Source organism: Charadrius vociferus, unplaced genomic scaffold (genome assembly GCF_000708025.1).
Source record: "Charadrius vociferus isolate BGI_N301 unplaced genomic scaffold, ASM70802v2 scaffold134, whole genome shotgun sequence".
Classification (NCBI taxonomy): domain Eukaryota; kingdom Metazoa; phylum Chordata; class Aves; order Charadriiformes; family Charadriidae; genus Charadrius; species Charadrius vociferus.
This window is the reverse complement of record NW_009648333.1, coordinates 5,598,991-5,624,135: the sequence shown is the minus strand read 5'-3', so window position 1 is coordinate 5,624,135 and position 25,145 is coordinate 5,598,991. Positions and strand designations below refer to the sequence as shown.

Sequence of the window (25,145 nt, the reverse complement as noted above, 5' to 3'; positions counted from 1 at the left end):
TTCCCACCTGCTTTTTGGCCTAAAGCTACCGACTGGCTACCTGTTAGCAAGGAGGTACATTGTGACTACTAGAGAACTATTGAAAGATGAAATTGTATAAAACTAACAGATGAAAATATATAAAACTCTGCAAGTAATCAAATAAAGTACCTGAACAGAATCTCCACAAAAACCAAAGCCCACACACAAAAAAAGCTGCAATATACAGCTGAACTCTAAGATACCACTTCAATGACACCTACCTTACCAATGCAAAGGCAATCCATAAGAACATTTCTCCAGGGAAATAGACGGCACCTTTAAATTCACCATCTAAAACCCCCAGACAACCTTGACACAATGGAAAGGGAACCCCTCCTATTCCCATCGACTGTGCATCCTTATCCATTCCTGAAATCAGGAAACAAATTCAGACTATTCAGGACTATCATACCTTAAAAATAAGTTTTATTCAGTCCCCCTGTCTTTTAGCTTTTAAGCCCTCTTATGTTTTCTCCCCCAACATTAACATCTCTTTCCCAATTCATCAGTGAAAGCAGAGTTCCTGCAGAGCAACACACATGAATGGAAACTAACCATGCCAGAACCGGAAATTAAAAACCTGCCAATACCTCCTTACTGCCACCATTGCCAAGGCTCACTGATCACAAACTTTAAAATCTACATTCCAAAACACTCTAATCTCAAAATGTGGCATACCTCACTCAGTACATCCAGTGCTTCATAGAAACTAGATGGATGAAACTAGTGAATCGCTATGCACCAAGAGAAATTCAGATGTGCTAGTAACCTCCTCACTCTCACTTTCACCTAACTAATAACCCGGTATCTGCTTTTGTGGTTTCTTGCTCTCTCTCAGTAACCCCTGTTCTACAGATAATGAAACACAATTTTTACCAATTAAATACCAACTACCAAGTGATATAACCAATTAACATAATTTCATTATAGCATAAGCAAATATGTTCTAGATTTATTTTATTTAGATTTCTTTTTTAATCTGGGGAAGGGTGACTAAACTGAAAGCCTGTCTATTTCTCCCCCACTGTATCGACTATGCTTAAGTATCTAAAGTAATTGCTTTTACAATTTCTGCCCAGTCATTTTTAATATTCCAGTGTTCAAGAAATACAAATAATTAAACACACCAAATAAAAATTGAGGATACAGTCGTTTTGATGTACCACTATATGTAAGCAAGCAATAAATAGTTCAATGCTTCAGTATACATATTGCCTTCATACCTGGTTTTCTCTGGCCATTGTAGATAGGTCATCTTGCAATCGTCTGTTTTCTTTCAGAGCCATTTCCTTTACTCTTCCTGTTTCTGCAAGCTCTACATGGGATGTATCAAGCTGGCGATGTAAGCTAGATATCTCACGGTCTCTGTTGCTCAGCATGTCCTTCATATGGCTATCAAATGAAAATCTTATTTAACTTGTCCCTTCTTATACTATACCACATACTGCTGAAAATTATCAGACATGGATTTTGGATGTGCAAAGGCTTTTATTTAAAAAAAATAAAAAATTAACTAGTTGTTTTACCTTATTAAAAAAAGAGGTAAAATTCTTGCTCACTGAAGGCTGACAAACTGAGTTTAAACATAAACATAAGCTAAAGATGTAAAATGTCAATATGCACAAATAAAATGGAATTAATCTTCAACTTTGAAGATGTATCTGGTAAGATGTATCTTATTACGCAAACAGTAATTACAGATACTTATGTTTATTTGTGTTTGGTAGTGGTTACATTATGTTAGCCATTGCATATTTTATAAACCATAATGGAAGAAGACAGATAGCTTACACTTGAAAGACAACAACCAAAATAGTAAGGAAGAGATTAAACAAAAAAGTAGAAATATAAATATGTGTGAATTTAAGTAAAATTTTGCATTAGTTCTTTTCCACAGATATTGTATGCATCAATGTACCAAACGTTCAGTTACACCAGTCTTCAAATGTTTAAATATTTTCTTTCTAAAAGCTATAGTTTTAGGAGTCATGCTTAAAAAGAGGCAGAAAGGAAAGATCAGACGCAGCCCAGCTAAAAACTACTTAAATATATTTTATTTAAGACTGTACTGGTAGCTTAAGATGGAAGAATTAGCTTGACAATAATTAAGAGTTCAGCTTTGAGTTTTACCTGGGTCCCCATAACAATATCTAGTGGAGTTCTTAGAATACTAAAAAGCTACTTCTTCACTGAGAATAAAGATGTTACCAATTTAGGAAAATAAATACAAACAATTGCTAATGGCTGTCTTAACAGTATCTTATCTAACATAATTGCAGGGGAAGTCTCTTTAAAAGTTGCGTACATCTTTCTCAAAACAGTACACTCCTTTACTTGACTGAAATGGAATTAACTCAATTTCACCAAAATAACTAAAATAGCCATCTACTTTCACTTTAAAACCACTAGATAAAATAAAACCACTGAAGAAGGCACCCTAGTCTTTACTTACTCTGTTGAGGACTCCAGCTCAGAGAGAGTTAGACGTAAATGAGTAATTGTTTTTTCCTACGAAAATAAAAGCAAAAGCTGTATTAGGTATTATTATATTGCAATATAACAGGATACTTCAAGTTAAAGAACTGTACATTTAAACCTTTATTTTAACCCTTCACCAATAAGTAATTGCATATTTGCACATTCAAATTTTCAAGCTTTTTTTCTTTACTGAGAAAGGATTGTATTGTCATCAAAAAAGATGGAAGTCAGTTATAGATTCTGTCACCTCAGGCTAGAACCTTATATCTCAATAAATACCTCCAAGCGCAAAGCGCAAAAAGTACTTTTCTTGGAGTACTTTTCTTGGAGTGTTTAGGAAATACACTAACAATCATAATTAGAATAGTATTGAGTTGGCAAATGACTCTTTGGATTGGCTCGGTTCCAACACAGTCTTGATGTGATGCCTAGAGCTCTGCACAGGCTTTTTCATCACAGCAAAATGTCTCCCTAAAATGTAATTCCTTTAAACATCCCCAGATGGACCACAAAGTAGTACTTTTACTGCACATACCTTGTTAGCTAAGTTGTCATCTAAGCATGCAATTCTTTCTGTTTTTTCATCTACAGTTTCTTGAAGACTGTCCTTTTCTTTGTCCAGAACACTAATAGTACTTCTAAGCATACTGACTGCTTCATCCTGTGAAGTGCTCCTCTGGTTTAACCTATCTAAAAATAAAAGAGTAAGTACTTTCTATTTTAAAAACAGGAAAGAAGCATAAAAATAACTAGTGATTACCTATGTTCTCCTCCAGCTTTGCAATTTCTTCTCGAGCTGACTGCAGTTCATCCTTTTTGAGGGACAATCGGTGCTGTAAATCTTCAACAGACCTCTGGAGTTGGTCATTTAAGAGCCTGGAAAATCAGTATAGAGTTGAAAGAAGTTTGGGACCTATTAAGGGTCATCAACTTAGGTTTCTTAAGCTGCTTGAAGTGCTGGAACAGTTCCAGCATAACCTCATGATAGGGCTGTGTCACACCAACCAGCAGCAGGCAGTTGTGTCATACTAACCAGTCCTCTCCCTCCCTCTCTGGGAGAGAGAGGACTATTAAGGATGGCTGAGGCCAACACCTGTTGGTTGATCTGGGCCTCTGCGGCAAGTCCACCTCAACACCATTCCAAAATGGAGCAATGGAACCTTGGTGGAACCACCATGATTATCTGAAACATTCACTTTCTCCGATTTCTGTTACTCCTCATCATGTAACTCTTGTTACTTGTGCCTTTTGAATCTTCACTTTATAAAGATTTGGATATGTAGCTCATAGCAACACCATATTTTAAGAAGCAAACAAGCTGACAGCTACAGTTCTGATCCTACTTTTAAGAAAAACAGAGCCGAAAAGACATATGAAACCATCTACCTACATAGTTGGTTTGCTTAGCAAGAAATATCAGAGTGACCTTGGAAAAAAAAATGCAAAACGAAACTCCGAAGTAATTAAATGGATTATTTACAAAACAGGTCAGGAAATAAAAATCCCTCTGAAGCAGGATGTCACAAAAACTAGAGCAGCTTTTAATTTTTTAAAAATACACCAATCCAGAATACAGCATGTCTGCAGATAAAGACTGCTCTCACTTGCTCTAGAGTGAAAATTTAGAGGGGAAAAAAGAAAGGAGGGGGGCCCAAACACAGCTATAACAAATTGCCACCATGTACAAAGTAGAACCAAATGCTGAAATGCCTGTAGCCCGACTCTTTATTTCCTCCTTTTTACAATATTAAAGCTTTCCACCAAAATTATAAGGAACCTAAGAAGATATTTCACTTTTATGAATGATGCCACAATTTTCCAACAAACACAAATAAATTGTTTTGCTAACAGCCGCCTTTGTGCAACTGGGAGCATTAGATGAACTCCAAGGCCTGCTTCTCAGCTTCAGTTCTTCACAGTTATCCACCCCATTATTGTGCTGTTATACAATGCAGTATAGTACTGTTCAGGTTGGGGGTGTGTGGTTTCTCTTGTAAAACATCTGAAAGATCTCATCGACAGCACTACCTACCCTGTAGTGATCTCCTACATCAAAGGCTCTCATCTCCACCTAAAGCAAATACCAGACTTCCAAATTCCTGCCCAGATTTATTCAATACTCTATTTCCACTTTCTCTAAGCCTTCTTCTTGTTCCACCACATTTAGATACCTGATGGGAGCTCTTTTCTAAAACAACTTTAAAAGAGTGCAGCAATAAGCCCGCAAGTTTAAATAGACCTTAAGAAGGCGTATACTTGATCCTTCAGTTCTGTCCCCACAGACTGTGGCTATGGATTGTAAGACATCAGCTCTCAAAACTGCAGTGTGTGTGTGATAGTATTAGAATATGAAAGTAAGTGACACAAAAAAACAGCTCAAGTAAAATGCCATTACAGAACGACTCTCCATGAACCACTCAATTGTGGAACATCAATGCCTAATGCTTGGCATAAAATTTTTAGTATTACTGACAATCTGTAAAACTGGCACAATTTGGTCCTGCTGCTGCAGTTTGCAAAGACATCTGTCTTCCTTTTAACAAAAAGCATTTGGAAATCCTTTTAGAAATATTCTGTTCTGCTACTTTCATAAACAGAGAACATGGTTGTTAGAGGAAACAATTTTAGAAGGAGGAGAGAATTTTCATTCATAATTACCCATAAAAATTACCAGTATGTCTGGCCATTAAGTAAGTCCAGAAGGAGCTTGCTGTGAAAAGACACCACAGCAACTATCTTTACTCATATTTACTTTTCCTTAAGACAAAAAGAGTACCAACTGATTTTGAAAATATTTTAAGTGCTTTCCCAGGAACTCAGGTATCCTCTACGGTCATAGAACAAACAAAATTACATTAGCATCTGTGAAAGACCATCCCATTTTGTATTGGACTTACTGAAGTGAGCAAATCTCAGCTTTAAATTGAGAAGAATCATCAGATGTCTGGGCAAGTTTACTGGACTTCAATTTTAATTCATTTTCCAAAGATTTTATTCTGTCTTTCAGGATAGAGACTGTAGTCTTTAGTTCACACCTTTCCATCTCAAACTGCAATTTAAAAAAAAATAAAAATCAAACATGTTATTGTTGTAGAAAAATATCACAACTTTGCTTTTAAATAAAATTAAGTTGAAAACAGCTAACAAAATTAATTGCTTGAAAAGTCCATCCTATTTTAGAAGTAATAAAAGCTTACTTGCTAAAAACGCACTTACTCCTTGAATATTATTCTCCAGTTCTGAAATATTACGCTCCATCTTTGATTTTTCAATGTTAGCTGCTTCTTGCTGAGTCTGAGACGGAAATAAAGAATTGCATGTAATAAGATACACGTTTTTAGATTTAACCATAGAAATTTAAGCTTAATGTTTAAGAAAATATTGCTCTACGTTCTTAGATGAAGGACAACATGCAAAGTTCTCTCTATAAAACTACAGAGCATTAGCTGAAAATACACCACTGCAGTTCAACATAACATCACTGACTTTGTTTTTGGTTGTTTGGTTTTGGTGATGTTTGGGGTTTTTTTTTTAAGAAAAAGTATATTTTTATTTGGTCCCAACCAAATTAATATTTGTGAGCTGTTGTAGAAATATTACTGAGCAACACAGCAATATGAAAGGTTGCAAGCCTGTATAGCTCATTGAAATTAATTTATGAAATTATCATCAATATGAAACGTAAGACAGATTACAAAGCTAACTCATCTTTCTCCAAGTCTATGAAGAAAAATTTTTTTACATGATTTGTCTGTTCTCTGACTTCTGTCCATAAGTACAGTGATATTAAACAAACTGTCAAACTTCCTAGAAATGCCTGAGATAAGTCTTTTTGTGCAGATACTTCAAAACGGCACAAATACAAAGTGCTGGTAGTCACCTACAAGGAGAAAAGAAGAACATCTCTTCCACTGCATGCACATGCTTTAAGCGCAGAGGTCAGAGCATTCAGATACACTAGAGTTCTCTATTTTTCTGCTAGTAAATCAAACTGTGGAAACATTCACCATACAGTCACTCTTGACATATGTTGTGTCTTTAGATCTGTCCATTAATATGATTTTAAAGCTCTGAATTTTCAGGACATTTTAAAAACCTGTATACATTATATTAATGACCCGATAAAGAAGTCAGGGAAACGTCCTTGAAATCATGCGTTCTGGACTACAACCAAGACAGACATTAATTCACATTAATTCCCGACATCGAAAGGTCAGAGTAAGAGGAAAATTATTGCATTAACAAATATTTTTATAAAGGTTAAAAATAATGAAATTTGGACTGCTATGCATTTATGTTTCATGGTTCAGTTATACGTAATTTAAAACACACTCTGCTACAAAATGCAACAATAATTAATGATTAGTTAATAGCAAAAAGTCCATAAAGTCCCTAGTTTATGGGATAAGAACCATGTGATATACAAGCATCTTCGAAGTAATGCATATGCACAAAAATATTCTGTGGTTGAGTTTTCATATCTATGTTCTTCACACAAGGTGATGCCATGTTTGCCCTCAGACACTTAAAGCACGTTCCTCTGCCCCTATCTCCACCTAGGAACTGAGTTTACAAGGATAATTCAGACAATTCAGCGAGCTCTCTCAAGTGAGTTTGAAATCAGTTAAGTTCAAAATCTATTGAAGAGGGGAACTGACAGACAGCCAGACACAAAAACAGCATTACTGTATAAGTCTTCCTTATACGCCACCTCACTGTGAGCAACGAAGCTATAAAAGCTCACCTTCAATTTTTCTCTGAGGCTTTCTTTTTCTGCCGTTAGTCTTCTCAAGTCAGTTAGTGCAACATCTCTTTCTTCTTCCACATGAGTTTGAGAAACTAAACTATGTTTTGCTTCTCTTTTCATCCTGCTTAATTCATCCTGAGACTTTAAAAGATTATTGTTTGTTAGAACATGTGGACTGCAATTATTACAGCGTACACACTAACAAAAAAGAAAGTTTCAATGCTGTTATTGTAACGGAAGTGCTATTATAGTCTTATTTTTCTCTAGATAACTAAAAAAATTCCCTAAATCATGCAGTGGCATGACAACTTATGCTTCCAACATACTCATCATCCTTTTACTGTTCCTAGTATAGCCTCACTTCACTTTTTTCTTATCAGTTAACTGCTACTTCTTCCTTGCTTTCTAGTCTGCATCCTTACCCAACTTTCTCATGTATTCTATTGACCTTTTTTTCCCCGAATCTTTCTCATTTCCAAATGCCAGTACAGTAAGTTATAATGGCTTTGAAGTTAATGTATCAACTTTGGAATATATAATTTTTATTAACAAGTAATAATAATAGGTTTATATTTTATTATTCTCGGTTGTATTCTAGTAGGTCTATATTCCTCAAGTTCTATTACAGAATCACAGAATGGTCAGGGTTGGAAGGGACCTCTGGAGATCATCTAGTCCAATCCCCCAGCCAGAGCAGGGAGAAGTTAAAGAGAGAAGTTTTTTCATTTTGAATAAGCAATAGTACAAGCGTTAACTGGTTATTTCAATGCCAATTATAAACAATCTCTTCTTACCTGCTCATAAAGAACATTTAATCTATCTCTTTCTGTAGTCAGTAATTTGACATTGGATTGAATTTCTATCATGTGTTTTTCAAATCTGTCTAACATGGACCGAAGTTCGTCTCTTTCTCTGGTGATCAATCTAAGATCTTCACTCTGCAAAGTGATTAATAAACTTTATGTTAAAATATACTAATTAAAAAAAAAAGAAAGAACTCTCAGTATTAGTAATACATGAAAAATACATACATAATAAATTTTAATTGAAAGAAAAAGCCCGGCATTGGTGGTATAATTTAAACAATAAGAACTAACTGTTAAGAAGAAAAAACAAAACAGCTAACAAGAAGATTTCAACCTTTTTCTGTTTATCATCTAGTTCTATTTATTTCAAACTGATCAATAATTAATCAATATGTTACTGTAAAATGTGAATAAGAAAATAAAATGCAAGTTCACTGGAGATTCTCTCAGTTAATTTTTTATGTTAAGAATGCAATTTAGAAAAATACTGCAGTCATTTACTGCTATTGAATTTAAAAATATATTTGATAGCTCCTTAAATGGTTCTACAGTATTTTCATTATTTTTCAGCTTGTCTTGACAGCAGGAGTGTTACCTTCTCTGGAGTCTTACGGCTTGGGCTAGGCCTTCGTTTTATCATTTTCTGAAGATATTCTAATTCTCGTTTATAATAATCTCTGTCATCTTCTAAAGTCTTTACAAATGCATCTAGACGAGATGGAGATTTGTCTCCTAGGGCTATACCATATTCTAATCTCATTCTTTCTATTTCTAGGACAAGTTCTCGTTCTGCAGAAAAAGAAATAAAACCAACAGTATAGGAACCTCATGAATTTCCACAAAGACATTTGCATTTCAGATGGACTAACTCCCAGCAACCATTTGGGCAGCAAATCTGCTGAAAAGGATGCAGGAGTCCTGGGTGACAGTAAGTTAAACACGAGGGAGTAGCGTGCTTTGGAACCAACAGAGTCCTAGCAGCGTATTAGGCTGTCTCAACAGAGACACAGACTGAGGGGTGTGATCATTCCCCTTTACTTAACGCTCATTCGATCACGTTTACAATACTGTGTTCAGTTGTGTCGCCCCTGGTACAAGAATGATGTTGATAAACCTGAGTGAGTCCAGGGGAGGCCCTCCAAGCTGGCCAGGGAGCAGAATACTTGCCCTGTGGGTATTATTGCTGAGGGAACTGGGCTTGTTCAGCCTGGAGAAGAGCTGGGAACCCAAGAGCAGACGGCCAATACCAAGAGGGGGTTATAGAGAACATGGAGACAATTTCTTCACAGAGGTGCACAGTAGGTAAACAAGGTACAATGGTGATTAATCGCTACAGGTAATTACAACCAACAGAGGGAAAACAATCTTTATCTCTGAGGATAAACAGATGTTGGAATGGGTTGCCTAGAGAGATTGCGGAATCTCTGTCCCTGGAGGTTTTCAAGATCCAACTGGAAAAGCTCTAAAGAAACACAGCCAGAATTCACTCACTCAGAAAGATAGACAGTAAAAGCAGTTTTAGACCCAAAATATCATTTTGTATGAAATTGCCATAGTATTAATATTAGGATGTCCCGTGGGATCACAATAAAAAGTTCAATTTCTAGTTCTCACATACCAAATGGAAACATGTTTCTGTGACAAAAGTTTTCACTTGAATTCTGACTGAAGACCTACAGTCGTCTTTTTAGTTGACATATATCAAGTCTTTTAGTATTATTAACTGTATCTCAAATATGCAAGGTTGTCTATTTCAAAAATTATAGAAATATACTTTACAGGAACCCTCGATTGATGACTTACCTTTTATTTCTAAGTTCTCTGTTTTTTCTGTTAGCCTTTGTTTCTCTTGTTCAAGTTGGTTTAACAACAGTTCAAGATTCTCTTTATCGTCTGCTTTTGCAAAGAGTTCTTCACTCAGTCTTTCATTCTCCCTACGACATGAGCACAACTCCTGAAGTAATAAGTATTATTACAAAATTAGAAGTGCCAATAGAGACATTTGGAAAAAAATATTTAACGTTTTGTTAAACTTTTAGTATTCAACACTGTTCACTTCTGTTTAACCTGGATGTTTTGTGCTTTAACATTTGTTAAAGGCTACCACTATTTTATACTACTTTTTATTACAGCAAAGTAAGCATTACTTTTGACATGGTTTGCAATCAGTATCAAAACAAGCAAGATGAACCCCTGTTTAATTCAAGAAACCAAACCAGAAGGGTGGTGGGATATAAGCATGGAAAAAAGTCGTAACTAAAGCAAGAAATAACTTTTAATGGCACATCACAACGCAGCATCTCAGTCAACCCCTGCAGCTAATCCAATGCTGTTTGGCATGTCTTTCCTATAATCTGGTGGCCTGAAAATGAAATATTTTTGTATTTTCAAGTTCACTACAAATACTAAAACAAAACACTGTGCTCAACTAATACCCAACTCACTATATGCTGGAAAGAATTTGCTCTTCAACGAACTGATAATACTGATGTTTTTCATCTGCGCTACTATGCCTTGTTTCTGAGTGAGCAAGCATTGAATAATTATTCACATGCTGATTAAGAGACAAAGTAGTTTCTACATGAAGAAAATCCTCTAGGTTGTCGTAACTCATTTGTGGTAAAAATGATTATGTCGTGGAAATTACAACTTCAGATAGCAGAAATAAGGAAATGTACAACAAGGACATAGTCAACCACACTGTCTACAGATGTTTCTTTCAGTTTATTTTTGCAAAAATATGATGTAGCTTCTTTAGCTCTTTCATTTATTAATTATTAAATTATTACAATAGAGTTTTGAGGTACTATAAAAGTTCTCCGTCAATTGTTAAAGTGTTAATTTTTATAATAAATGAAAGAAACACGTGGATGACAGTAGGATAAAAATGCTAAAAACAAGAACTAAAAGTATTTTTACTTACTGATTTAAGCCTTGTTATTGTTTCTTCAAGACCCTGTATTTCAGTGTGTTTCCTTTCAATTTCTTTCTACCAACCAAAATTAACCTATATGTTAAAACTTACATATTCAAAATGACAATTCCTTTGCTACAAAAAAATTAAGGAAACAGACTATTTTTTTAACAAATAAAGTATAATTAGTTCCATGTAATCTGCCAAATTTTAAATAGTAAAGCCCCAATGAACTGAAAGCACAAAAAATTTGTGGTCTACACACCCATGCTCTTTTTGAGAACAACATTTAAATAAATCATTGCATGACTTCTCCCAGAAAAAAACCCTCCAAACAGAAGCATCGCTGTTGCAAATACCTATTACCTATCAATAGTTTTAAGTATCTCAGAATTTTATTTCATAGTAAGCTAACAGAAGGAAGACAGATTACCTCTTAGCTAAATTCATCTCACCTAATACAGGAAAGAGACAAAATTGCTGTGATTAATCGCCTTTTAGTGAGAAATTCTTTATAATATTAAGTAAACTGGAAAAAATATCTTTTTAATCTTCCTTTACAAGCTGATAGGTCATGTCTTGCAATTAAAATATATAAAGCCACCTGAGAGGTGAGCAGATCCTTCACACTAGAATGTTAGTGATTACCTTTGCTTCTCCTATTTCCTTATCTGCAGTCTCGAGCACAATTTCCTTGTGTCTTTCCAACTGCTGTGCCAAGTGGTCTATTTCATTCAGTTCTTGACACAGTTCTTCATTTTTATTGCTTAAATGCACTACCTCACTAGTCACGTTTTGTTTAGTGTCCAAGAGGTCTTGAATGCGATTTTCAAGTTCTTTGTTTGTTTGCTGCAAATATTCAATCTGGAAGATATTTTTCATTAAAACATTAATATGTATTGTTAAACTAGGTAGCAAAAGTTTCTCCCAATCTTCTGAAATATAGTATCTCTATATCCACAGTAAAAAAGGGACATCCTGTTAAAAATCGCAAGATTTTCTATTTTTAGAACTTAATGCTTATAAACATGAAACAATATGATTTTACAAAGGTGCAAGGTAAAGGAATTCATTATTACCCTGTTCTTTACCTGGTCTCCAAAACCTGAGGTTTATGCTAAAAAGTACTGAAAAGCAGAGATCTGTATAGAAACCTGTCTTGGGCATTGGTCCAGTAGACCCAGTGTACTCAGAGGCTCCCTAAATTTCACAAGATACGAGGACACATTCTTCTCTCCACCTTTGTAGTATGTTTGCTAAGCTTAATCTCACTGTTAGTCCTTCATGAAAGTAAAGCTTTATAGATAAGATTCCCAAAACTTATCTTGCCCTCAACATACTTCAGCACCTTAAACAACATCCTCAGAATTTCTGCTCTACAGTCATTGTTTTTCCCCCATATACCTTTCCCTGTGAGTAAAGGGAAGAGAAGCAGGGATGTAGAGTAGGAATAAAAAATACAGATAAGTTACACTGCCCAAGAAAATGGGACTCTGGAGTATGTTGAAAGATTCAAGATAACAGAGGTGCTGCACTTTCAACTCCACACAACTTTCCTCAAAACTCCAGGAAGAATAATTACTGCAGACACAGAAGAAAGTCTAAGTCCTCTCATAGTCATGAATACTACTACATAGAGATATCCATCCATTTATTGTCAGAGACTAAAAGTGGTACATTGGCACCGAGCCTGAGCAAATAGTCTCGACGGCCCAAAACCAGCTTTATGCAGCTCTGGGCTCACTCTCTGTACAATCAATTTGTGTTCAGCATGACTTACTAATTCAGGATCACTGAACACAGCTGTACGGCTTCCAAGTCATAGCTCATTCTGTATTTTGCAGCACTGAAGCTAAGCTAATAAACTGCAAACTCTCATGCCACTGTAGATCATGGACAATCACTATACAAAACATTAACTCAGTTGGAAAAACAGAGAATTGATGGTATAAATCCAGAGACAGGCTTTACTTGATCTGTACTCCAGCCTGTCTTGTATCTTTCTTTAAAAATCCTCATTCTGAGACCAGTACTGAATGCATGCTAATGGGCACAGTAAACACAAACATCTTTATCCTAAAGAGCAAAGCAAGTTAAATTGATTATATATCTATTAGTGATTTTTTTAAAGAAAAGCTAGAAGTTTTGTCATGTTTTTTTTAGATTGTTAGTATTTTTAGTTTTGACTAACCACCAAGACATTACCTGCAAATTCAAATGGGCGATAAGTTTCTCATTACTTTTACTTCTCGATTCCAGAGAGATAACCTCATGAGAACGACCACCATCCAATGTTAACACTAGGCGCTCTATTTCTTTATCTCTTAGCTCAACCTTTGAGGAAAAAAAAATAAATATATATTTGGTATCCTCTCTACTATTTAATAGAATCTTTGTTCAAATAAACACCTATATAACATTCAGTAAAAAGATATGGATCTAATAATGCAATTTTTATCTTTAACAATCTTTTTTTAATTCTGTATTTTTCTGAACAAAGTGATTTCTTTGAAATAAAAATTCAAAACTAATTTTTGCACAAAAAAAATACTGAAACAATTCCTACTAGATTATTTTCCTGAAGAGAAACCAACAGTTTTCATTTAAAGTGAAGTTACTGAATACTGCAAATTAACTGCCCAAGACTAGCATTTAAATTTAGGGAAAAAGCTTTTAGATAATCCAATTCGGTGACTATTTCAGCGTGAAAATCAAAGAGCTGAAAACCAGGGAATATTGGAAGAGGAAAAACAAGATGTGAACAAAAAAAAAAAAAAAAGAGAGGATGGTATCCACTAATCCCCAGATATTGAAAAATATGAACAATTGATACAATTCCCTCATTTAATGGTTATACATGTCTCACCAATCCACTCTAATTAAAATATTGTAAAAGCTGCTGTCCATAAAAATTAACTTTCAAAAATTAAAAATTCAAAAATATAACTAGTCCAAACAGTGAAAACAATTATCCTAACCTATCTGTATAATATATATATTATTCTGGACCAGTTAATGCTTCTGAACTAACAAACCTTAGACACAAATTCTACTTGCAATCAAGTTTAATGTATTTAATGTAATTTTAATACACAAAATATATCAGTAAAAGTAGCAGACAAGTATTTTATTATTGCTGCTGTCTTCAAAGGGGAGAGAAATAGTTTAACATAGGCAAGTTAGAATAATTGTATTTCACAAGCCCTACAATGCTTTCACAATGAGGTTAACACACAAATTATAAACAAGGCTATTGCAATGGGTACTATAGCCAAATAATATTTAAATAAACCAATCTGTAAACATACCTGTTTGCTATAATTTTTCATTTCACGTTCAGATATCTCCAATTTTTCCTGTAGCTCTGTTACTTCTGACTGAAGTTCATGAATTCTGAAATGTAGCAATATACCGTTCATGTGGACTCATGGAAGAATCATAGGTATACAACAATTCAATATTAGTATTTTCTCTTTGGTCCTGAATGTAAGTATTTCACAAAAAATAGTTTTGTTCATACAAAATATTAATGCAGAAGCCCTTGTTTGAGATGCTGCGGCAGGCTGACCTTGGTTGGCTGCCAGACCCCCACTGAACTGCTCTCTCACTCCCCCTCCTCAGCAGGACAGGGCAGAAAATAAGACAAAAAAAGCTCATGGGTCAAGATAAAGACAGGGAGATCACTTACCAATAACTGTCATGGCCAACACAGACTCGACTTGGGGAAGATAAATTTAATTTATCATCGATTAAAAATAAAGTAGGATGATGATAAACAAAGACAAACTAAAAACACCTTCCTCCCACCCTCCACTTTTTTCTAAGCTCACCTTCACCGCTTCATTCACGACTTAGACCACCTTGCTACCCCAAGAGGCACAGCAGAGATGGGGAATGGCAACTGCAGTCAGTTCGCAACTTTGGTTTTGCCTCTCCTTACTCCTCACACTGCTCCCCAGCGCCAGCATGGGGTCCCTCCCACAGGATACAGTCCTTCATGAACTGCTCTAGCCTGGGTCCTCTCCAACCGATACAGTCCTTCAAGAACAGACTGCCTCCAGCACGTGTCCCTCATGGGCCAAAGCTCCTGCCAGAAAACCTGCTTCTGCATGGGCTCCTCTCCACGACCTGCAGTTCGTGACAGAACCCGGCTCCAGGGTGGGCTTTCCTTGGGCTGCAGCTTCCTACAGGGCATATCCACTTGGTCCAGCATGGGATCCTCCATGGCCTACAGCATGGATATCTGCCCCGACATGGTCCTCCATGGGCTGCAGTGTGGGTATCTGCTCTGATGTAGTGGTCTCCACGGGCTGCACAGACAACCTGCATAACCATGGTCGTCTTCATGGGCTGCAGGGGAATCTCTGCACCAGTGCCTGAGGCACCTCCTCCCCCTCCATCCCTGACCTTGGTGTCCACAGGGTTGTTTCTCTCACATATTTCTCACTCCTCCCTCTCACTGCTGCTGTGCAGCATTGATTTTTACCCTTTCTTAAATACATTTTAACACTCGAGCCACCAGCTTGGCTGATGGGCTCAGCTGTGACCTGTGGTGGGTCTGTTCTGAAGACAGGTGGAACAGGCTGTGTCCAGCACAGGGTTGCCACTGGCCTCTTCTCAGAGAGGCCACCCCTGCAGTCCCCCCGCTGCCAACACCTTGCCATGTAAACCCTCTACAGATATATTCTAAATAAGAAAAAACAATTTACTTGAACCTTTCATAATATAGGTTCCCAAGCCAAAATTTGTACTACAAAATCAAGATTTAGTCTTCCAAAATAAAGATGAAAGGTCAGTTTACTCCTACACAAAACATTATATGTAGCTTTTTCCAGAATATCCAATCTAAAATTAGGTATAGCAGTAAAACCAGTACAGAAATTTTAAGAGAAATCCTTTAAGGAAATAAGCAGCTTTTTAAATATCCATTGCAACTTTGTCACAGGCAGCACTGTCAATCACTAAGCAAAATCCTGTTTAAGAACTATAGTCCTCTTAAACATCATGAAATATCATTTTGTTTGAGGCAAATTTGAAAGGCAGGAGGAGGCTGGGGGTTGGAAAAATCACTGCAGATACTTAACACCTATACTTCAAAATTTAAAAGTTCTTTAGATTACCGATTATCAGCCACCTGAAGAAGGTCTGCGATATAAGGGTCCTCTGGCTGAGGAACTGGATAGGCACTCACACCTGATGGAGGGACAGGCTGGTCTATCTGCATGCGTTGACGCCTGAAGGGAATGCTTCTTTTTCTGCCACCTAAAAGCCCAAACCCAAATGCCTATTACTTGGAGTTAAAGCAAGGGAGTCATCTTCTTTAATAAAAAATGAAATTCCACTATTTCCACTATTTATTCCATTGCTTCTGAACTGGCACGTTCCACCATTTTAATCTTACTGTGCTAAAACGTGCACAGTCTAGATAACACCATTCTTGCAGGTTAGTATCAGCTTTGTCAGCTTTATAATAAGGAAACATGCAAGTTCAGTGTAAGTAATTCTCCCTAGTGTTTAAAACCCTATATATTGTACAGTTCAAACTTGTTGAATCTGTTAGTGACCTACTAAAAAAGCTGAATTAAAACATCACAAAAGACATTTTGTTTTCACATTTAAGAACTATGTTATGACTGAACTAAACTCTGTATTGTTTAGTAATGTTTTCTTTCGTTCTGTCCTATTGCCATTTCAGTGAATGAATATCATAAGCATACCAAGCAGACTAGGTTATTTGCTCGCATGGTAACATTATATCAGAAAGAAAGCAAAACATAGTATTATTTCCAGAAGGAACAATTACTCTTCATCACACGATTAAATAAGAAGATATAATATTTGATAATGAAGTACAGAAAAATCCCAGAAGACCAGTAAACAAGCAGCAAGTATGCAGAAAGACAGACAGAAGTGTAACATGGCATCTTTGAAGTGAAGGACATGAAACGCAGAAAGGTGTGGAAAAATAGAGAGGAATTTTAATTTCACCTAACTACCAATTAATTTCCATCAGATGCCAAAAATATATAGGTAATTCAATGACTTGGAAAGAAAAGGCAATTTCAAAATCTTACAAAATACTTCTCACTATTTCCCTTGGCTTGAAAAAAAATGAAGAAAAAGGAAACCCTGGAGAAAAAAAAAACTAACCTGAAAGTAACATCCGGAACATTAAGTTATCAAAAGACCATTTAAATACTGTAAGCTTTCAGAGGGCTGGAATATTTGTTTGTAGACTTATTTTGCACCTTGCTGCTTTCAGATCTTGGTTACAAAAATCTGAATTTGTAACTTATACATCGTCAATTAGCTGTCAAAAAGATTCAAGTATCAAACAACCTGCCTCTGACTAAATCAGGTGTAACATTAAAAAATAAAAATAGCTGTTGATTAACAGTGCTTTCCAGTCACATTTTAACTTAATAGTCTTCTACCGAATCTGTTTGTATTCAAAGTTCCTAACAAAACAATGTGCTAATGAAACTTCTTCCATACAGAGAAAAGACTGAATTCAGAGCCAAAACTTTCAAAAGGTAATGTTATTCTATTAGATAGTTTTTACTGTAGTAACTTCTCTTCCTAGAGGGGAGAAAAAAAAAAAAGATTATGTTCTGAAGAGTCAACAAAAGCCCAGAGAAAAGTTAAAAATAACTGATTATTTACACTTACCAGGTGTTTGCACCACTGCTTGCAGATTCTTCTCCTGAAGCTGCTGAATTTTTTCAGTCTTGGCTTTGTTCTCTTTTTCCAGCATTTTAATTTTATGTACATATTGGTTATTCAGAAATTTCAAGTCAGCTGTCTCATGCTCAACTCTCCTTAAGGAGGCTTTCAAATCTTCAGGGGAGAGAAAAAGCCATATTGCCTTTCTTATTCATTATTGTTTTTCCTAGTAGCACCAAAACGGGCATAAAAAGAATCCTATATTCTGTTTCCATACCATGAAAATTTCAAATACACATTCATATGTTTATATAGAGCTACACAGACAAACACACACAAATACACATTTATATGTTATACCAATAAACCCCCTTTGTAGAATAAAGGCACATTTAACAGCAGTATTTAATTTTAAATTAAAAAGTAGCATTTCAAGGTATGAAAGTTTATGTTAAAAAGTTCTAACGTTTTCATGTTTGATTAAAACAATGATTTCCAGGACCTCAGAAACTTTTTAACTACAAAAGAAATATCTGTGCATAAGCCTTAACTCCTTCAAGGCACCAAAGTCAATGACGACTCACTCACTTATAAGTACAGATAAATGAATCTGCAGATCAAGGATTTTACTGCGATTTTATTTTGGCACAGAAGGATTTAAAAAAAAAAAAAAGTATCATCATTTTTATATTACCTTTAACATGACGATCACATTGCTCTTTCAGTTTTAATATTTCTAAATGTAGCTCATTATTTTCCCTGGTAAGTTTAGCATTCTCTGTTTTATAAGGTTCCAAAATAGCATCGTAATTGCTGCATTCTTTTTCAATTTTTCCAGCAGATAACTTTGCACTGCGCAAGCTCTCAGTTGTATGAACTAGGTCACTAGGGTAAAGGAGCATCAGATATGTTAGAAATGTTATCAGCCTTTACACCGCAGATGCAAATATTTATTATGACCTGAGAAACAAAATCCTTTCCCTGAGACCACATTAACTGTGGAACAAATGGGTTCAAAGAAAGGCAAAGAGAACATTCACGTAGGAAAAAACAAAAGACAGGAAACATTCACTTAAAAAGAAGTAAATAGGAAAGGTCAGGAGAAATAAAAAATAAAGATATTTAGAAAGCATATCAGGAGGTTACAGCTGATAATTCAATAAATTCTCTTTTCTACATAAAGTGAGACATTCAAAATTGGCAAGATGATTTTTTACAACAAGCACTACATAAATTGTAGCACTACTTATCACAGAAGAAACTTGAAGTAAAGAATTAAAAAGGCCAGAAGGTAACTACTATTCATATAGAGATCAGAAGCTGCATAACAGAAATTAGTGGTAAGTAGCTATAAACATTTTTGTGAAAATAATATCAAAGTCAGTGATTGAGAGATTAAACCTATCTGTTAGACACCAGGATGAGACCTCATGTTGAAAGGAGATTGCTCCACATCTGTCTACCTATGGTTCTTCCATCTATATTATATGCCAGAATATACAGAACCAGAATACCTGCATTTGCATATTTAGCCAAATATAACTGGATTACTATGGAAATGATGATGTTCGTAGTCACATCAAAGCCATGAAATGGCAGATATATTAAGAAGCTCATCTGAAAATTTTTCTTCTGTGTGCTGTAAAAACTGCAGAGATAGCAAATTTAAACTCCACATGAGACAATGGAGCTGGGACTGTTTTATTTTAGGTCATAGTACAGACAACAGGGATTATTTTTTATACAAGCAGTTATAAACCAAATCCCTTAAGCACATATCAATAGTGACTATGCTTGGCTCTCTTATGAGGTCAAAAAAGTTGAATTTTCCTTGACCATAGATCCTTAGAAACAAGTCTACTGAATTAAATGAGATCTTAAGACGTTCTCATCACTTAAGCAACCCTATTTGACTTCATCATACGCAGGAACTGAATGTTAGCTCTGGAATATTGCTTGAGAATAATCTTCAGACTAAGCGTTCTCCCTTATATGTCAAAAAAAATCAAACAATATCTACTGTATGATTACTATTTTTTTTAATGAATCTACTTCTGTATACCTAAAAAGCTTTTCCACCAAAGGTAAACTCTCCACTCCCAATGGCTGCCGATAGCCCAGCTGATCCAGTCGTTTCCTGAGATTAAGGAACCTTCGCTCTGCAGTTGTAGTCATTGTAAACACACCTCCAAAGTAGCTTTTGTCACAGGCAAGATAAATAGGACCTGCAAAAGACTGTCTGTTACAGCGTTTGACCTTTAAAGAAGGAATAATACAGAAAAAAGTAATGGAAAATACATTTTTTGTGTAGAAAATACAGTGCATAAGCATGTCCTTAAAATTGAAGTAAACCAAAAGAGAATGATAGAGCAACTAAAAAGTTTTAAACATATTTATATATTTCTTTAAAAAGAAACATTTGCCTTGACAATTAGTTTTCTCTTTTCTAACATCTTAGAGTACGAACATAAATTTTTCCTTCCAGTATGTAAGAACTGAGCTCTGAAAAGATCTTTCTGTGGGAAGACTAAGAACTAGATTCTGATTTTTTGAACCATGGTCATTATAATATCTTCCACAATGCAAACTGACAGATTATTCTCAGAAACCTCACATACTCATATATACTTTCACAGTTTACAAGGCAGTATTTAACATAACTTATGCCAACCATTTGTAAAATTGCATGAAATGTGTAAAATTTTAAAAACAGATTAACTTTGAACATCTTTTTTCTATGAGGGAAAACAGGAAAAAAACCCCACACTCGTGTACTTCTGCATCGTTTTCTAGAGAATACAGTTCAAGGATCAGACGTTGTTTTTTTTTCTTTTTTTCTTTTGACTGATTAGTTATCTTTTTATTAACCTGATCTAAAAGGGGCTGGATCAGTACTAATGTATCTGAATACAGATGAGAATTTTGGTTTTGCCATGTAGATTTGAGGGAGGAAGAATTTTTACATCATTACGTCCTTCTGGATTTAGAGATAAAATGAGAAAAGAAATGGAATACTAAAGTTGATGCTCCTCAATATGTGAAAACATCTCCTCAACAGTTAGAAATATTTAAAAAAAACAGTTATTTCTGTAAAACATTTTCCCTCACATTTCTTCAGAAGTTTCAGTATTAACCTACTGGCTGCAAAGACCTCAGCAGCCACACTACCAATCCGAGGAAGCATTGTTTGCATCTCATATAAAGGGGATAGTGTATAGATATAACTTAATCCATGCTGTTTCACCATCCCCCAGATTTTAAAAAGATATTAAATAAATATACACAGGTAATTGGAAATAAAATTATTTATTAATAATATAATGAGAAAACATGCAAGTTTTTCTCATGTTTGAGGCTGGAAAGCAAGATTTCATCTCAGTATCAAAACACTACAAATAAGTTTAGCAACGGGACTGTGGTTGCCAGGTACTGCTCCACGGATGAGAAAAAAAATCACCAGTCTTATAAGCACAGCATCTGTCCAGGTACTGCCAAAATATTTGTTTGACGAGGTTCAAGATGTTGAGATATTAACTAGGCAATGGCATGGATAACAATCCCTTACATATTGCACTGCGTTGGTTGAAGAAGAAGGAGGCACAGTTCCTTCCACTAACTGGTAACTGTGAATGTACTAAGTGGAAATCAATGTACTGATGTGTACTAAATGCTCTTCATTCTCCTTTGGCAGCCAAAGATGAAAGCTAAAAGTGACGAAACCATGGTATTTCTGCATTAATGTTTAGGATTACGTGCTGAACTCAGGTAAAGTGATTGTGTCACTGTGTCTAGATTTAGACTCAGGAATACACCTTATATTACTACAGAAGTAAGCCGGTAACTCTTGAGCCCATCTTCTCCTTTAGAATAACCTTTTTAACTCACACAGTTCAACTAGTTTAAAATCATTCATCAGACTTGATTTAATAGCTTGTGTTTTGGAAAGAGAAAGGATTTTTCTACTAATCATATTGAGAAAGTTTTACAGAAGAAACATCAATAACAAAACTGTATCACAGCTTGTAAAGCAATAAAGTTTTTCTACAGTAACTGTGGAGAAAATAAACGGACAGATGTTAGCACTCCAGTAACTGTGGCTAGGAAGTAGACACAGGATCTCACTAAATCACTGCAACGGATGGTTAAGTGAGGTGTAGTTACCTACACATACTCTAATATTGAGAGGTACCAACAGCTTTCTGGTTGAATCACTCTCCTTCCTAAAAGACAGAATTTTTGTTTCAAGACATTATTGCCATCGGAATCAAACAAGAAAGGGTATTATCTTATATTCCCTAGAGCCACATCTGATCCAAAATTAGTCCAGGAAATGAGTAGCTGGAGTACGGGTCCAAAGTGTCCAGAATGAAAGTAAGAAGAAAAATTGGGGGTCGCTGTTTCAGAGAGCTTAACACAGATACTGAAGTCTTCAAAGACAATAATCATTGTACACTTTTTGTTGGAAAGAGATGATGTGTCAGTAAGTCCACACCTCTGTCATTACAGACAACCATAGCATAAATATCATACCCTAAACTTAGAAGTCTATCACTAGTCTTACTGTGACATCAAAAAGCGTCTAGTAATGTCTCCATGAGAAAAATTTGGCTTTCTAGAAATATAAAATGAATATATGACAGTTGAATCCAAGATCAGTCTGACCCAATATCCCGTGTCTCTGACAGTTGCCACAGCAAGAGTACAAAAACATAAAAAACATGAGCCAAATCTTACTACTACATACCTTCTTTCTAGAAGACTATAGTACAGGGACTTGATGGGCCTAAAGCTGAACTTAAATCATTATAATAGCAGCTGATAGACCTTTCTTAGACATGTCTGATTGTTTTCTTGAATCTTTTGCACTTTCACATTGAAATAACCTGTAGCAATGAATTCCTGATTTAAACTGTATGTCTGGAAAAGTTTATCATAAATTCATGGGTATGTGCATCCCCCCTACTTTTTTTTGTTTTGTTTTGTTGTAAGACATACTAAATAATCTTTCCTTATTCATGCTTTCAGTCATTCATTATGGCAGCTTTAGCAAAACTATTTTCCAGAATTTTCTAGTAGTTTGAACAGCTTGTCCCTTTTCCACACTTTTTCTGAGATTAAAGTCACTCTGAGCAGCCACGCATCAGCCATAAAGCTTCTTTGCTGTAGCCTTCACTATTCATAATGATTCATAACTTATTATTTGCCTTTATGATTGCTCTAAAGCATCAACTGGATACATTCACAGTAACACTAACATCTCTCTCTCTGAGCAGTAACTGCCACTTTAAAGCCCATGATGTGTATTACTTCTCCTTTATTAACACTGTTCCTTAACTCCCACTTTATTACTCAGCCCAGTGCTACTCTTCTGCAACACTTGGACTGCTCTTAACGCATCCATACATTGAGCAAATTTTGTCCCTTGCTGTTTAATCCATTCTTTCAGATCACTGATCAGTGTCAAACAGCAGAAAATCTTCTGCACATTCACCATAAAGTAGTACTTTCTACCCTTTCTTTCAACCACTGAGGGAGCTATTAAATGACCTTTTCTCCATTGCTGAAAGAGACCTGCTTTCTTAAAAGCCTTCGGGAAAGTACCTTCCCAAAAGCTTTTCGGAAATCCAAATTTTCTACATCATTCTTACCCAGTCAACTCAATCCAGAATATCCTTTTCTTTAAAGAAACTTAATAGCCTTGTGAATCATGATTGAGCTCTGATAAAAGGTATGTAGAACTTACTAGATATGTCTGCAAATTTGCAAAGTACTAGAAAGTACTCTAACAACTTTGGTATTTCCCGTGAGATAGGCTATGTTAGCTACATAAATAGTTCACATCATCTAAATATTTAATGTAATTTAGTGCTGCTAGGAAGAAAATATAATTTCCATTTTAGATGAAAAACAGAAAATCAGATAAACAAACAAAAAAGGAAAATTAAATGGTACTATAAATCAGGCATTTCCAGACAAGAATTTATAAAGATGTCTCAATGACTGCATCTTTCAGTTATTCACAGAAGAGATATTCTGAGCCAATAAACTTCATTTTTTGTTCCACCTTTTTTCACAAAGGCTGCTAGAGATGACAACTTTATTATGCTTCATTTCGTGACAAGCCTGGTTGGTTGTGAGCAGTCTTTTGAAGATCTAGGCATCTATGAAACGGACATATTTAGCACCTATGAACTGTTCCCTATTGTTCTAAGTCACCAATGACTTAAATCAAACATTGACATGTAAGACGGGCAGTAACAGAACTTCAAATCCTGTTCCTTTAGGCTGTAAGTATAGAATCAATTTGCATGAAATAATGTGAAAGAAGCAATGCTAATAGGTATTAGACTGACCATTACAGGTGAAATATGAAACAGAAAAGCTTTAGCATATTGAAGCTTGCCTTCTAGTCTGAAAACAATGCAGCAAACTTCATGGTGAGTATAGGTTAAGAACTGTTCCAGATGCAATACTTGTGTTATCAATAAGAAAATGCAATGATAAAAAAATCAGAGCAAAGATGTGTCTTAGCCATGGAAGACATAATATGGTCATTGAGCCACGTCGAAGATAAAACTACATAGCTGACAACGGAAAACAAAGAAATTAGCACAGACAAATTTATATGCTATTAAATCAATTTCTTTATTGAGTCTACAACAATAGCACAAAAGACAGTTATGAACTGGAGTTTCCAGTCTCAGTTCTGGGAAATACCAAAATGTATTTTTCATTTCTCAGAACTGATATGCCCAAGGCTATTTTTTGCGTGTGTGAGAAATGTGTTTACAAAACTTCTGTTCCTGTCCTGTAATTATTGGTCGCGTAGCTCATTCTGCTATGAAGAGCTAGTTTTGTTTTCACCCAGGTAAAAAAGGCACCTAGTGGACCAACCATTTGACTACAGAAATGCTCTAATACATGCCTCCATACAGTCCATGGACACAGAAGGCTGTGTTGTGAAATGCCGTAACTACAACACCGTTTTCAAGATACACTGAATGAGCCTGCGCTTGTTTTGGCAAAGCCTGTTTCCAAGTTGATTTGCTGTGAGTTCCCTTTTGACTAGATATTCATGCACCGTTTGCTATGAAGTGTCGCCACTTTGCCAATAGAAAGACAATTCTTGCTCTAGAAGTAAGATTTCTTCTTTAAAGAGCCGCCAAAACCTGTAAGTTTACGTTACAGTACAAGAAAACCCTATCGATTATGAACCTGCTCGTCAACTGTCTCCCCACACTGGAAGCTTTCTAGACCTTTCAGCAACCCCAATCTGCACCCACGGAGAGGCAGCCAGTCCCTTTAGAAACAGCTTTATTTGTACTTTTTCCACCCTCCCTCCGGGTCGGTTTTACCAGACATACCGTTAAAAACAAATTCTCGCAGGGCGAGCCACTAGGGAGTAGCCGAGACGTTTCAGTGAAGCTTCGGCAGCGACGCAGCTCCGGCGGGGAAGTGGCGGGAGGGGGACGACTGCAGAACCCTGAGGAAACGAGAGGAGCGGCACGGCGGGAGC

General features: G+C 35.8%; 1 protein-coding gene across 1 annotated transcript in view; it reads right to left on the bottom strand.

Annotated features, from left to right (window-relative positions):
* The window catches only part of CEP135 (centrosomal protein 135kDa), a 33,903-nt gene extending 14,099 nt beyond the window's left edge, over positions 1–19,804 (bottom strand). Inside the window, exons 1-18 of the mRNA XM_009884987.1 lie at positions 19,692–19,804; positions 18,324–18,514; positions 17,636–17,803; positions 16,087–16,228; positions 14,275–14,359; positions 13,172–13,300; positions 11,615–11,830; positions 10,976–11,041; positions 9,856–10,006; positions 8,648–8,841; positions 8,041–8,184; positions 7,244–7,387; positions 5,716–5,793; positions 5,397–5,548; positions 3,260–3,375; positions 3,035–3,189; positions 2,474–2,529; positions 1,245–1,413 (exon numbers count right to left, since the gene is read on the bottom strand). Of these exons, the coding sequence (XP_009883289.1) occupies positions 1,245–1,413; positions 2,474–2,529; positions 3,035–3,189; positions 3,260–3,375; positions 5,397–5,548; positions 5,716–5,793; positions 7,244–7,387; positions 8,041–8,184; positions 8,648–8,841; positions 9,856–10,006; positions 10,976–11,041; positions 11,615–11,830; positions 13,172–13,300; positions 14,275–14,359; positions 16,087–16,228; positions 17,636–17,803; positions 18,324–18,514; positions 19,692–19,804 (2,469 nt within the window). The remainder of the gene's footprint in view (positions 1–1,244; positions 1,414–2,473; positions 2,530–3,034; positions 3,190–3,259; positions 3,376–5,396; positions 5,549–5,715; positions 5,794–7,243; positions 7,388–8,040; positions 8,185–8,647; positions 8,842–9,855; positions 10,007–10,975; positions 11,042–11,614; positions 11,831–13,171; positions 13,301–14,274; positions 14,360–16,086; positions 16,229–17,635; positions 17,804–18,323; positions 18,515–19,691) is intronic.
* Between the last annotated feature and the right edge of the window lie 5,341 nt (positions 19,805–25,145).